At 36.5% G+C, this 14,241-nt stretch overlaps 2 protein-coding genes and 1 non-coding gene across 6 annotated transcripts; 2 read left to right on the top strand and 1 right to left on the bottom strand.

Annotated features, from left to right (window-relative positions):
- LOC18772627 (DExH-box ATP-dependent RNA helicase DExH11) lies at window positions 52-12,800 on the top strand. 4 transcript variants are annotated; one of them, XM_020565096.1, is made up of 23 exons: window positions 52-497; window positions 782-1,039; window positions 1,266-1,526; window positions 1,612-1,680; window positions 2,127-2,211; window positions 2,858-3,024; window positions 3,143-3,250; window positions 4,026-4,127; window positions 4,218-4,418; window positions 4,580-4,690; window positions 5,298-5,365; window positions 5,569-5,956; window positions 6,419-6,574; window positions 6,653-6,763; window positions 7,007-7,060; window positions 7,720-7,977; window positions 8,542-8,651; window positions 9,222-9,375; window positions 10,288-10,741; window positions 11,145-11,359; window positions 11,449-11,687; window positions 12,082-12,208; window positions 12,285-12,800. In XM_020565096.1, the coding sequence occupies exons 1-23, from the start codon at window positions 363-365 to the stop codon at window positions 12,495-12,497; spliced, it is 4,044 nt and encodes a 1,347-aa protein (XP_020420685.1). In that variant the 5' UTR covers window positions 52-362; the 3' UTR covers window positions 12,498-12,800. The 4 variants fall into 4 exon arrangements, with proteins under 4 accessions (XP_020420685.1, XP_007204949.1, XP_020420686.1 ...); XM_007204887.2 differs by having other exon boundaries at window positions 2,136-2,211; XM_020565097.1 differs by having other exon boundaries at window positions 1,612-1,677.
- Window positions 13,011-14,165, bottom strand: LOC18771938. Its single transcript, XM_007205898.2, has 3 exons — window positions 13,874-14,165; window positions 13,342-13,572; window positions 13,011-13,247 (listed from the first exon to the last, which is right to left on the bottom strand). Exons 1-3 carry the CDS (start codon window positions 14,159-14,161, stop codon window positions 13,206-13,208), a joined length of 561 nt encoding a protein of 186 aa, XP_007205960.1. The 5' UTR covers window positions 14,162-14,165; the 3' UTR covers window positions 13,011-13,205.
- On the top strand, window positions 13,679-13,750 carry TRNAG-UCC. Its single transcript has one exon. It is a non-coding gene; the product is annotated as a tRNA-Gly (tRNA).

Here is a 14,241-nt window from a genome sequence, read left to right on the forward strand (position 1 = left end):
GGAATCACAAATTGGCAAAAAATAAAGTTGGGTTGCAATAGTAAAGAGTTGGGTCCAAATAGATTGGACATTCAACAAAGAAAGTATAAAGCAGGGGACGCACCATTGAAGATTTGAACCTGGTTCCCTATTTGAAATAGAAAGTGAGCAAAAGCAAGAAAATTTGAACTTGGGAATTTGGGAATTAAACAGAGCCACCGACTGGTTCATCACAAAATCCCAATTGATACTAACCAAGGCAGAGTGAAGTGGTGATAGTGACGGCACTCAAAACCCGCGAAAAATCAAACTCCCTTGGGAATCAGAACTAGAAGCAGAGTGCTTTGAACCCCAAAAACACTCAAAACCCTGGAGCCCCAAAAATGGATCCGATTGTTGCAGCAAATGGGCTCTCTTTCCGAGTCGGGTTCTCCGGTCACAGTGGCCACCTCAGGCTCGAGCCTCTTTCTACCGACGAGAGCTCCAACCCCGTCAATTCACTTCCTGATTTCATTCTGGTCAGTCTAGGGTTTGGCTTAGTTCTAATTTTGCTTTTTGGTTTTTTCTTGTACTTGTGTATTTGCTTAATTGGATACCATTATGCGTGCGTAATGGCTTTTAGTATAAGTGCATTTGGAAGCTGAATTGTATTGTAGAGGGTGTCGAATTGAATGCATAATTCGCAACCATACAAAACTGGTTTCCGAAACAGGAGATTAGGAGAATGTTTTCAATTTGCTAAACGAGACTGCCAAGCCAACTCAATTCCAGCATTAATATATGCTTGTTTTTTGTGTTTCAGCCGCCGGCATTTGCTAGGGAAACGCCTGAATCAATAAAAGAGTATATAGAGGACACGTATCTCTTGCCAAGATTGGACCCTGAAGTATTTTCGCCGGAAAAGGTCGGGAGGCAGTGGGATTTTGACTGGTTTGATAACGCAAATGTACCCTTGGAGCCATCATTGCCGCGGACAGTTGTGGTTCCCACATGGGAATTACCATTTAGGAGTCAAAATGATGGGTCGGTGGGAGGTCAATGGGAACCTAAATCCGTGCAGGTATGGGGTTCACTCAATGTTTGTGTTTACCCACACAGTTAGCTTAGCAGGGGAAATCAAAACCGCAATGTGGTGATATCATTTAATTATGGATCTAAATCTTATTGGAATCTAAGTCGCCTGGATTTATTTTTTTCTTTTGGGAATTTGGCAGTATTTGAGTGATACATTTGTTACCCTTGTGCTTCTAAATGTGGCCCAGAGTTTTCTTATTATTTTATTTTAGGTGGATGTATCAGAACTTATAGTAGGAGCTCAAGAGTCTGGTTCCTTGCCACGCGTGGCTGGACCAGCGAAGGATTTTGTACGGGGAAGTATCAACAACCGCCCTTTTCGCCCAGGAGGCTTGGATGATTCCAAATCTCTAGAAAGAGTTCTTCCTGATGGTGCTTCTAATGGCGAGTGGGTTCACGAACTTCTGATTGGTGGCTCTGCTCAGGCCGTACCTCCAAGCTTTAAGCAAGGATTGGACCTTGGTGATCTCAAGGTTAATTTAACTGTCATTTGGATTGAAAGTTGTAAAATTGAGTATTATAGAAAACATAATATTGATAGAAGAGCTTTTTTGGAAGGCCTATCCATGCTCGTGGAATGTGTATAAGGATCAAAGTCCACTGAAGAGTACGTCAGATGAAAAGGTGGTCAGTTTTGCTTTTCCGTGCTTCTCTCTCTCTCTCTCTCTCTCTCTCTCTCTCTCTCTCTCTCAAGTAATCTTTACCTATAAAATCTGCTTTGGCTACTAGATTATTTTAGATTTTGTTAACCGCAATGCCGTTTCCCCCCTCTCCCAACCCCAAACTAACCAACCTAAAACAAACAATTCAAACGCTTTTAGGTTGGTATCATGTTATCAAATTTTCTACTTATCCCTCATGTTCTCATGTGTTTCTTTTCTTACATTTATATTTTTTATTGGAATTTAGTGGTTACTCATTAAGTAAATTATGAGTTTAAAAACTCAGTGGTTCCTGCTATATATTTGTTTATGTGTAGGCTCAGTTAGGTGGGCCAATAGAATCTTTTCTAGATTATAATTATCTCTTATCTTAAGTTGGTGAATGCTGTTTTTATTTTTATGTATTTTTAGGATTTGCAGAGTGAGTTGTCCGTGCAGTTTGATGACTTGTTCAAGAAGGCCTGGGAAGAGGATGTTGTTGAATTTGAAGGAGATGGTATGTATAATCTGCAATTGTGGTACAATTCGTGATTATATCTGTTTATTATTTTAGGATCTTATGGGTTAACAGCTATAAATAAATTCATGCTTGGGCTTTTGAAATCGGGTAGAGATAAGCAGAGTTAAAAGTGTTGCCTTCGAATGAGCTCTGGTTGACTTGGCTCTATTAGGTTGTGATTGCTTGAAGTTTGTTCTCAACTAAAATTGCAACTAAATTGTCAAGTTAGTTCAGTAAATTCAAGTAGATAGAGTATATTTATCCAGAACTGTGATACATTCCATGATTATGCATGGACACTGGATTGCAGCTTCTAATGCCTGCAGGGTTGATGAACCATGCATCTGTAATAAGTCTTGTGGTGAATACTTAGCGCTTTTCCCTTGTGGTGAATACTTAGCTCCTTTCCTCCCTTCTCAAGCATTCACCATCAAAAATAGATTTGCATATTAACTGGGATTATGTTTGATGATGAATAAGAGTGATTGTGTTGTAAAGTTGAATGTATAATAAGGATAAGAAGCATATGTTGTTGTTAACTATTCAAGAGTAACTTTGAACTAAGGACTAAATTATGTGAGCAGTCTATTAATTCTGGTTGCGTTCATTATTTTTTGGGCTAATGTGGATGCCATCCACAAAGGTCAATTGTCAGGATCAGAATCTGTTAAGTCAGAGGATGAAGCAAATGAGGTTGATGTTGCCAGAAATTCATGTGAGCCTGAGTTATCTGTGTTAGATGAGATTTTGTCAGTTGAGGCAAATTCAAGATTCAATGAAACTGATGAAGATGGTGAAAAAAACCCAGAGGTAATTATTTGTAAAGTAGCAGTTTACAGAAACTCTCTTATTTGAACATGTTTCATGCTTTGCACTGAACCTTGCTCACTGCTTTATTTTTATTTTTTAACTAGTTCACCATTGGCAGGCTTGGGCAATTAGTGGAGGTACAGAATGGATTGCAGAGAATTTTTATGATCTTATTCCTGACAAGGCACTTGATTATCCTTTTGAATTGGATAAATTCCAGAAGGAGGTATCGGTCGATCCAAACCCTCTTCTACAATGTTTCCATTAGTAGATTGATTTTTATTTTTATTTTCTGGGCCAACGTGAGTAGATTGTTTAGATCTTTACTCAATGATTTGTTCAGAGAGGTAAAACTTTGACATATATTTTGACTTTAAATTTCTATGCATGGCTTTCCTTGGTTTGTAGTTTGGCTCATGTCCCTTTCACTGATATGATTCAGTAACAATGATTGGAAAAGAATATCAATAGTTGATTTACAAACATGAACATTACACTCGCCATAAATTTCAAATGTGGGACGTTGGACATGTCCCAAGACATTGGTTGCTTCGACTGCACAATGATGTCAGCATGGTTAAGTGTGCTGTACATTATTGTAATGTAGAGAACAGGACTATATATGTGCATGTTGTTGGGTGGGTTATATCGTTAGTGCTCTTGAGAAGTTTAAAAATTTAACAGTTGTGTAGATTCTCAGATACATTATCCTCATTTTCACCATTAGCACCAGAGAGGGTTGCCTTAACATCTTTATCTCTTCTTTACAGCATCTAGATATCATGATAACTGTCATTAGAATTTTCATGTCACAGTAAATTGTGGGATTTCGTCAAGAACAAAAAATTACATGTAGAAATCCTTCATGAGCAAATAGTGTTGCTACTTTTCTTTCACTGTTGTAGTGTACAAAGTTTTTTATATTTATTATCTTAAAGAGTGGCTTTGAAAATTCTGTTTTTTTATGCCCAAATAACCTTTCCTTTGTGATATGTTTACAGGCTATTTATTATCTTGAAAAGGGGGACTCTGTCTTTGTTGCTGCTCACACATCAGCTGGAAAGACAGTTGTTGCAGAATATGCATTTGCTTTAGCATCAAAAGTACAGCCTAAATTCTTAAGCTTGTGGTTCGTTTTACTCATTTATATTTGATTATTTGTTAATTAAACCCCTTATGTTAATGTTGGGCAGCATTGCACCAGAGCTGTGTATACTGCTCCTATTAAAACCATCAGCAATCAAAAGTACAGAGATTTCTGTGGAAAATTTGATGTTGGACTTCTCACTGGTGATGTTAGCTTAAGGCCAGAGGCATCTTGTCTCATTATGACCACAGAAATCTTAAGGTCAATGCTTTATCGCGGTGCAGACATAATACGTGATATTGAATGGGTAAAGGGGCTCGTTTTCTGTGATAATCTTTTGAACAGTAATTTTCCTCCTTTTATAGGTTAATTTCTTCATTGTATTTATTTTTCCCAGTTTCCATTTTTTTTTCCTCAGTAAATTACTAAAATATTTTTGTTACTTGTTCTGCATGTGAGAGAATATAGGTTATCTTTGATGAGGTGCACTATGTCAATGATGTCGAAAGAGGTGTTGTTTGGGAAGAAGTTATTATAATGCTTCCAAGACACATCAATATTGTCCTCCTTTCAGCTACGGTATTTCCTTTTTCCTGATATTATTCACAATCTCGATCTGAAACAAATAATGCAAATATGAATTATGATTATTTATCTGTTCTATCCAAAGTATATAGATTTAAATTTGTTGATTACTCTAGTGTTTTCTTTGACTAAGTTATAGATTAGGTCTTTTAGGAAATAGAACAAAGAGTTTCGACCAAATAATCTGAGTGATGATTCCAGCTGCAAGATTGGTATTTTTGTGTCAGAAGTTGCTAAGCAACCTGTATTTTCCATGCAAGTATAAAAGCACTGTCCATTATCTTTGTTGTTTTCTGACGTTATATTGCCCGGGCTATGGAATTTGTATGTCATTGTATCTAGTACCTACCTATTATCGAAACTTTGGTAGCAGGTGGAATAGCTAGTTTACCTTGCCTTGGGACCTGCTCCGTTGTCTATATCTTTTAAAAGCCTTCCTTGAAAACAATGGCATAACTGTTCTATTACTTCTCAGCTTCTGTAAAGATACTTGTGCATTCGATATGTGGGCAGTTGGTCTTTGTTTTCCCCTGCCCCTTCATTTTAATTTTTGTTTGCAGCAGCAGATGCATTGCATTACGTGTTAATTGTAAATTTGTAGGTACCAAACAAAGTGGAGTTCGCAGACTGGATTGGACGGACAAAGCAAAAGAAAATCCGTGTTACTGGGTAAGCATGAATCTGTGTGGCATATGGATTTAACTATTTTTGTTCTTTTGTGTCAATTCAAATCAATTAAAACTATCTTGATTTGTTTTTATCACTGCTTACTATTCATTCTTCTAAGAATGTGGCAGAAAGGGGGTTTGTAATGCTTTATTGTCAACTTTTTTACATCATTTTCATATTTGAGGTTATAATTTTGATAACAGGACTACAAAAAGACCAGTCCCATTGGAGCACTGCCTATTTTACTCCGGAGAACTTTACAAAATATGTGAAAGTGAAAGCTTTATTCCCCAGGGGTTCAAAGCTGCAAAAGATGCATTCAAGAAAAAGAATATGAGTGCTGCCACTGGTGGTAGTGGATCACATGCTCCAGCTCCAGCTTCTCATGATGGGGCTCGAACTCAAAAACAAAGTTCTAACTGGGGAAAACAAAAGAAGCAATCTGGTCCCCAAAATTCGGGGAATTTCTCCAAAGCTGGTGGATCAAATCAAAACAATGGAAATGGCATGAACAATTGGGGTTTAAGGAGATCAGATGCCTCTTTGTGGTTGTCACTTATTAACAAGCTCTCGAAGAAGTCTCTGTTACCTGTATGTTTGAATATAATTCCTTATTGTGCATGTCTCTTGCTTTAAATTTATTTGGTTCTAGTACTTTATGGAAATAATACAACTCCCTACGACAATTAATTGTGCAGTGTTTTTTTTTTAAATTTTATGAAATAAAATAGAAATGAAAAGGGAAAAAATATTAAATTTTAGATTGTCTACCAAAATTAAGAAATAAATTTAGACAAATAAGAGGAAGGCAACTCCAAATGTGTTTTCTTGGTGGTTGTCATATTTAACAGGGAAAATAACCATGTCTCCTCCATGTTTTGAGTTCAAGTATCTATGGAACTGTTGTTAATTATCCGTGCAAAGAGTAAAAGTTCGGCTCATATTTCGGAACCAGAGAGTTGTTGCTTTATCTTGTAAATGCCTGTGTTAATATTACATTCTCTTGTAATAATTCTGTAATCTTGATCTCAATTCCTTGACTTGTCTGCCTAGGTGGTTATATTTTGTTTCTCAAAGAATCGCTGTGATAAGTCAGCTGATAGTATGTATGGGATTGACCTCACAAGTAGTTCTGAGAAAAGTGAGATTCGTGTGTTCTGTGATAAAGCATTTTCGCGGCTAAAGGGATCTGACAGGACTTTACCACAGGTTTGTTACATGCTAATTATTTCTTTTTAATTAACAAAATAACTTTGGGCCTTGGACATAATATGATTTGATGTACAGGTTGTCAGAGTTCAAAACCTTCTTCATAGAGGGATTGGTGTCCATCATGCTGGACTGCTTCCAATTGTTAAGGAAGTTGTTGAAATGCTTTTTTGTCGTGGTGTAATCAAGGTATTTTACTTCTGGGTTATTTCTGTGTCATGACATTCATATTTTGTTTTTCAAAATGATACTCCAGTTACCGTTGATGATCTTTAGATGTTAACAGTGACGTTGCAAATAGTTTGCATATTTGTGTTAATAATCATTAGAGTTAAATTTTCTCTGTTATTTTCACATGTCATTGAGTTCTAATGGTCATTTTAGAATTTAGATCTAATAACTTTTTTGGTGACCATATCTGTTATTTTGTAGGTTTTGTTCTCAACAGAGACATTTGCAATGGGAGTCAATGCACCAGCTAGAACGGTCAGTTTTGTTGGGCAGTTTTTCCAAAATTGAAGTATAATTTCTGCTACAATATCAAGAATTTGGTGGTTTTCTTTATTTGGTACATATTTCAGAATTCTTTTGTTGCATTAGTTTTCTACTGTTAAATTTTCAATTGATTAACATCGACCAGTCTTGCAAAACTATAAAAAGAAAAAAGTCAAACTAAATAGTTCTGATGGTACAAGTGTCTGCAAATTTGTTGATTGAATAATTTATTTCCTTAATTTGAAGCTGCATGTGTTAGAGCTTCTATTTTGACATCTTATAATGCAGTCACGTGGAAGAGCTCCTTTAGTTTGATTCTGCCGTTGAATTGATTTGGTTGATGGTTTTGACTTCAAACTTGAGTTTTATGTTTCATTACTTCACTAGAATGAGAAATGGCATGGCCTATGACCCCTAAACATATTATAAATTTCTGCAAATTCACTTCACATCCTGTACTAGTTGTGCTTTGTTTGTATTGATGAAATTCAGTATTGAAAAATATTTCAAATTTGCCACTAAAATATCTTATAAATTGACCGATGTGTTACTGACAGCCGACAAGGCATCTTCTTGCCTGTTCGCTATTCTTTAGTTGCATATACAACATTGCTATCTTAACTTCTAACTTTCGTCAATATTTTTTGCAGGTTGTTTTTGATACGTTAAGGAAATTTGATGGCAAGGAATTTAGACAATTACTGCCTGGAGAATACACTCAAATGGCAGGCCGTGCAGGCCGAAGAGGACTTGATAAAATTGGTACAGTTATTGTAATGTGCCGTGATGAAATTCTAGAAGAAAGTGATTTAAAGCATGTCATAGTTGGAAGTGCAACCAGGCTTGAATCTCAGTTTCGGCTTACCTATATTATGATCTTGCATCTCCTTCGTGTTGAGGAACTGAAGGTGCCTACTTACTTCATTTCAACTCCGTTCATATAAATAGGGGAAAAGAAAATAGATTGCAGATCAATAATTTTCAAAAATTGAAGTCCGTGTCCAAATTGTAGGAGCTAAAAATAAAACCGACATCTTTATACATGTTGATTTGGATAAATACATACTGTTCATCCATAACATCTTTACTTTTATGGGAGCTAAACAAATTTTTTTTTTATAACCTGTGGTGAAAATACAATCCTTTTCGGGGTAATATATTTGATTGAGGCTCACTAGGAGAAGTAACAAAACCCTTGGCCGTTTCTGAGGCTGCATTTATAATGACCATCTTGGGTCCATGGAGTGATGGAATGGCTTCTGCATCTTAACCTCATTGTCACAGTATTCTATCAACAAAGGCTAATTTTAGTGTAAAAGTATATTTGTTTTTCAAAACGAAAAATTATATTGGTTGTTCCTTTTAATTAATTCTGTGTTTGTGAAAAATACAAGTCTACTTTTCATATCATAAGTACAAGTTAAGGTTTTAGCTCTGCAGTTTTAGTGAGTGCATTGGGACTGTCACTGCAGGTGGAGGACATGCTGAAAAGAAGTTTTGCTGAATTCCATGCTCAGAAGAAACTACCAGAACAGCAGCAACTTCTGATGCGAAAGCTTGCACAACCTACAAAAACTATTGAGTAGGTCAATGGCAGAGTCATGATTATTACTTATCTGTATAATATGTCAGGACACATGTTATATGTTACATGATATATTCAATCCAGTGGTAACCTACTAAATGTGGCTATAGCTCTTTGTTAGGCATGCAGGCTTTAAAACTTTTACTGTTAACCAAGTGCTACATAAAAATAGTTGTGTTTGAACCGATTTTGGCTTAGGCTCATATATCATTATCTCATTATGAGGATATTGCTGCTATCAGTGCGTATTCATCTAACAATAGCATTTGTGGCCTTGTAAATTGTAATAGCATATTAGCTAGCATTTTTGAACGATATAAAAAAATTGATTTTTTTTTTCCTTTAAGCAATTGACGATGGGCTGTCCTTGTTTATCAGTTCAGTTGATGTATAAGGTCTATGCATCTCTATGATAATCATTAATTGTCAAAGCATCATCTAAGACACTTTAGTAAATGGAAGTTATTACTTGTTAGATGCTGCAATTCTATTTTTGATGTTATGTTTTGCCTTTCATCAAATATGCTGCAATTCTATTTTTGATGCTGCATGACTATTTGCATGTAGATGCATAAAAGGTGAACCAGCTATTGAGGAGTATTATGACATGTACTCAGAAGCTGAGACATATTACACGGAAATATTGGAGGCAGTTATGCAGTCCTCTGCTGCCCAAAAATTTCTTACAGCTGGGAGAGTGGTAGTCATGAAATCACAATCAGTAAGTCCCTTACATAGTTTACACATTAATTCCAGTCATATCCTAAATTGTTTGTTTATTTATTTCCCTGCTTTTTCCTCCCTCAGGATCAAACTGTAGTATTACTCTTCTGTTTATTGTTCTGTGCTAATAGGAATGATTGCTTTCCTGCATGACTATGGGTGATTCTTTTATTTTACATGATATGTAGAGATACTCGTAATATGCGGGCATCCGATGTCTACCCGTTGAAAAAGAAAAAAAGAATGATGTCCTCTGATGGTGGGTTGATTATTAATGTGTTAAGAAAAAATGAAATATTGTAATTTGAATAAGACTTGGACTTTAATATTTTCTATTTCTTAGTGATAATTTAGCCCCGACTTCAAACAGATCACCCAATTTATTTCCCTTAAACGTCCCAAAGCTGGAGTCTTCAATGACAACTTCTATGCAAAAATCAAGAGACATGATCCTACAGCCTGCATGGAAGATCATCATAAATTGTAATCTGAAAATTATTCCATAGCTTGAGCCTAGAGAACAAATTGGTAACCAATTTTAATAAATAAATAACTCAGAACTCATCATTTTTACATTGGAAATGAAATGATTGATAACAGAAAAGGCAAGTTTTAGAAACTTCGAGGGTTAATCGAGATATTTCTCTGTGACATCTCACTCTCCCTCCCTTCACCCTTGAAACTGAAGTTAAAGGGAGTCCTTGTTCCCCAGTGATATGTTTGATTGGTGCTGATTTGGTGGTTTCTAGTCCTCACATAAGCATGATATGTTGGTATCTGCATCTACCGTGGTGTCTCTTTCTCATATTAAACTGTACAAGTAGACTTCCATTTTTTCATTGATATTGTATCTGGTTCTTTGTTAGAGTAGTTGAGGGTATGCTAAACATGTATCATGCCTTACCAACAGGCCCAGGACCACTTGCTTGGAGTCATTGTGAAAGCTTCTTCTTCAAGTAATAAGCAATACATTGTTTTAGTGCTGAAACCTGAATTACAAACTCCCCTGGCTAGTGGTAACTTGCAAGATAGTAAAAACACCGATTTTCCACAAGGTTATTTCATGGCACCAAAATCTAAACGTGCTATTGAAGAAGATTATTTTCCTGGCGTCACTTCTCGCAAAGGATCGGGTGTCATCAACATAAAATTACCACACCAGGGTTCTGCTGCTGGGGTAAGGTTTGAGGTTAGAGAAGTCGATAACAAGGATTTTTTATGCATATGCAATTGCAAGATAAAGATTGACCAAGTTCGGCTTCTTGAAGACGTTTCCAGTCATGCTTACTCCAAGACAGTTCAACAGCTGTTGGGCACAAAATCCAATGGAAATAAGTACCCTCCAGCCTTAGATCCAATGGAAGGTACATCTATTTGTCAGTCTAAATAAAACATAAAAGGTTTTGGGAAATTAAAGTTCAGTTGTATCATTATAAATTATATTCATCCTAGATTAATATACGCTTGATTGCAACTATATAGAGTTGTGATGCATTCATTCTGTGGATGCTTTTATTATACCGTTGGAAATCTGAGCTCCCGACTTTCCACTCCTTGATTCGATATTCGTTTGTCCCATTTACTTTCTCTTTTCTGTTCGATTATTTATGTTAGGTTCAAGAATTCTATTGTTGATAAAGCATACTAACTTAATAACTTCTATGGGCACTTTACTTGTTAGAATGTGCTGAAGACTTGGATCAATTGAGAATTATAGGGTTTAACTCACTCTTTAAGCTGACCTTCATAGTGGTGACTCTGGTTCAGATCTGAAGTTGAGAGATGTGAATCAGGTGGAAACATACTACAAGTGGACTAACTTATTGCAAAAGATGGCAAAGAATAAGTGCCATGGTTGTACAAAGTTGGAGGAGCACATTATTTTAGCAAGAGAGATAAAGAGACACAAAGAGGAAGTTAATGCTCTAAAGTATGAAATGTCAGATGAGGCACTGCAACAAATGCCAGATTTTCAAGGCCGGGTACATGTCCATGATATGCATGTGTTTTTCTACGTTTCTGTGGCTTAATACTTATGATTCCTCCTTGTATTTTAATTGTATATTTTCAGATAGATGTTCTGAAGGAAATTGGATGTATAGATGCCGACCTTGTTGTTCAAATAAAAGGCCGTGTTGCATGCGAAATGAATTCAGGGGAGGAGTTGATTTGCACAGAGTGTTTGTTTGAGAACCAACTGGATGACCTGGAACCAGAAGAAGCTGTGGCGTTAATGTCTGCCTTTGTGTTTCAGCAGAAGAATACTTCCGAACCTTCTCTTACTCCAAAACTGTCTCAGGCGAAACAAAGGTTCTCTCCCCATCTTCTGCATACAAATTTTTCTTCTGTGCCAAATTCCATATTTAAATATCTTTTTTAATACAAAATATATGCATAGGATTTAGGTAGTATACTTTATGCTTACACTTAGAGTCTACAATCGACCACTAGGTCTGGCCCTATTAGTCCATCAGACTATGTTACCTAGAATTTTCACTTCTCAGTGTCTCCTGGGTCCCTGGCACAGATTAATCAAATACTTTGCCTGCATCCACGCATATCCAGAATTGTCATTAAAAAAATTTGTTGTGTATTATCATCCTCCTAGTTTAATTATACCCTCGGACAAAGTGAGAAAAATATTATAATAAGAAATCTGATTTCCTTGCCAGAATAAACTCATTTCGGATATTTATCATTTCAGATTGTACAACACAGCAATAAGACTGGGCGAGCTTCAAGGCCACTTCAAAGTTCAAATAAATCCGGAGGAGTATGCCCGAGAGAATCTCAAGTTTGGTCTTGTTCAAGTCGTTTATGAGTGGGCAAAGGTATTCATCTTATAATTTCATGAATTTTTCCTATGATTTTTGGAGTGGTTGGTCTTACATGCCCTTATAATTGCAGGGCACTCCATTTGCAGATATTTGTGAACTTACAGATGTTCCTGAAGGCATGATAGTGCGGACCATTGTCAGACTTGATGAGACGTGCCGCGAGTTCAAAAATGCTGCATCTATTATGGGTAATTCTGCTCTGTACAAGAAAATGGAAACCGCTTCAAATGCGATAAAGCGTGATATTGTATTTGCGGCTAGCTTATATGTCACTGGAGTTTAAGTGGCAACTTGAAGTTGAAGGTACACCTTTCCAGTTCATCCTTGTAAGTACTGAAGGGGGGGATCTGGAGAAGCATACACAGCCGTTTATTTTGTTGTATATTAATTTACGCCCTGTTCCTTATGCTCAATTTCAACCAAAGTTCTCAATTTTTTCACATTTTTAACAGACGAGGAAGCTAGCACAAACGAGGTTTTTTAACTTTTTTTTTTCCTTCCTCTTTTACTAACTAGGGCACAAATTGTGATCCAAAAGAAAATGTTGTGCTGTTGGGGATCTTCCTATCTTCTATTTTGTCTGATACTAAGTATCTAGCTAGTGCCGAACCAAGCTATTATCCAGGGTACAATTTTTCCTTGGTTAATGAACTCAAGCAAAAGGGATTTAAACCCATAAGCTAGTTCTCAACCCGAGGGAGAGGAAATCCAATCCAAGAGTACCATTTCCTTGGTGAATGTATTTATTTATTTTTATTTAATAATTGTTTATAAGATTTGAACTCGTGACATCTTCCAACAAAATGAGTGAGACAATGAAATAATTTTCTCTAACTCTTGATAGAGCATAGAAGCAAAACAATGATTAAGAATACTTAATTGGCCCTCTTCAACAGAAGGCATAACAATGATAATAAAAGTACGGCTCTTGCTACATTTAGAGCCTCATTTAAGAGTCACAATAATGTGCAGACAAAATTAACACTCCCTCCTAATTCTCACTCCTGCCTGGCTTGCCTGAAGGAAGGGGTGCCTGGAACAAGAAAAACAGTCACATAATTAAACTATTTAGATTAGCATAAATGCAAAATTAAATTAAAACAAGAGCTGTGGCTAGGGTTAATTACTGAATCAGCAGCATCTGGGATCCAGTCATTGGTTGCTGGGTTACACTGGCAAGAGGCATGGCAGTCAGTGTTGGTATCAGGTGCCAGGTTGTAATTTTTGTCACTTTTGTTGGGTACTTTGATAAACCCTGTTCCTGTTGTGTGGTGCTGCTTGTCAACACAATTCAGATCCTTATAGTAATCTGTTTCCACAAACTCCTCCCCAACCTCACTTCCATTCACAACTATTTTCTGCTTCAAATCCATAAAAAATAGAGAGAGAGAGAGAAACAGCAGACAAAATTTTAAGCAAGGAACTAGAAATAAATACTGAAAATGAAGCAAAGATATCAACAAGGCGTTTGTAGTCCAACGGTTAGGATAATTGCCTTCCAAGCAATAGACCCGGGTTCGACTCCCGGCAGACGCAAATTTTTTTTTTTTATTTTTTTTAAAAAAATTTCTAGAAAACCTACTAAAACACCAGTGAAAATCAATTTCTCTTTTTTTATTTGGTAAAAACAAACAAACAAACAAATCAATGAAAACCAACCTCAGTATCATTTTCCAGACGTTGGAACTCAACAAGTTCAGGAATTTCTGACTCTTTATTAGAGTTAGAGAGAGCATCGACGTATTGAGATGATGTGTATTCGCTACGTTGAGGCTTAGTGTGACGTTTGGGAGTGACTCCATCGAAGAATTCTCTTGTCTTTGACTCTATCTCTGCCTCTTCTTCATTTGACAAATGAATGTCACTCCTGTTTGGCCTCCCACAGCACGCCATTTTTCTTCTTCTTCTTTCCTTTTTCGGTTCTCCTCCTTTGTATACTTTCCTCATGCAAAACTGGTTTTTATATATATGACTAGAGTAGAGGGGATGGTTTGGTGGAAGAGGTAGATATTTTTGCTTGCATTAAT

This window comes from Prunus persica, chromosome G6 (genome assembly GCF_000346465.2).
Source record: "Prunus persica cultivar Lovell chromosome G6, Prunus_persica_NCBIv2, whole genome shotgun sequence".
In the NCBI taxonomy this organism is placed as follows: Eukaryota; Viridiplantae; Streptophyta; class Magnoliopsida; order Rosales; family Rosaceae; genus Prunus; species Prunus persica.

Coding starts and splice junctions, on each gene's coding strand:
- LOC18772627 (XM_020565096.1), top strand. CDS start 363: ATGGATCCGATTGTTGCAGCAAATGGGCTCTCTTTCCGAGTCGGGTTC. Junction 498..781: donor CACTTCCTGATTTCATTCTG/GTCAGTCTAGGG, acceptor TTTGTGTTTCAG/CCGCCGGCATTTGCTAGGGA. Junction 5,366..5,568: donor AAGAAAATCCGTGTTACTGG/GTAAGCATGAAT, acceptor TTTTGATAACAG/GACTACAAAAAGACCAGTCC.
- LOC18771938 (XM_007205898.2), bottom strand. CDS start 14,161: ATGAGGAAAGTATACAAAGGAGGAGAACCGAAAAAGGAAAGAAGAAGA. Junction 13,573..13,873: donor GTCTGGAAAATGATACTGAG/GTTGGTTTTCAT, acceptor GATTTGAAGCAG/AAAATAGTTGTGAATGGAAG. Junction 13,248..13,341: donor TCCCAGATGCTGCTGATTCA/GTAATTAACCCT, acceptor TTCTTGTTCCAG/GCACCCCTTCCTTCAGGCAA.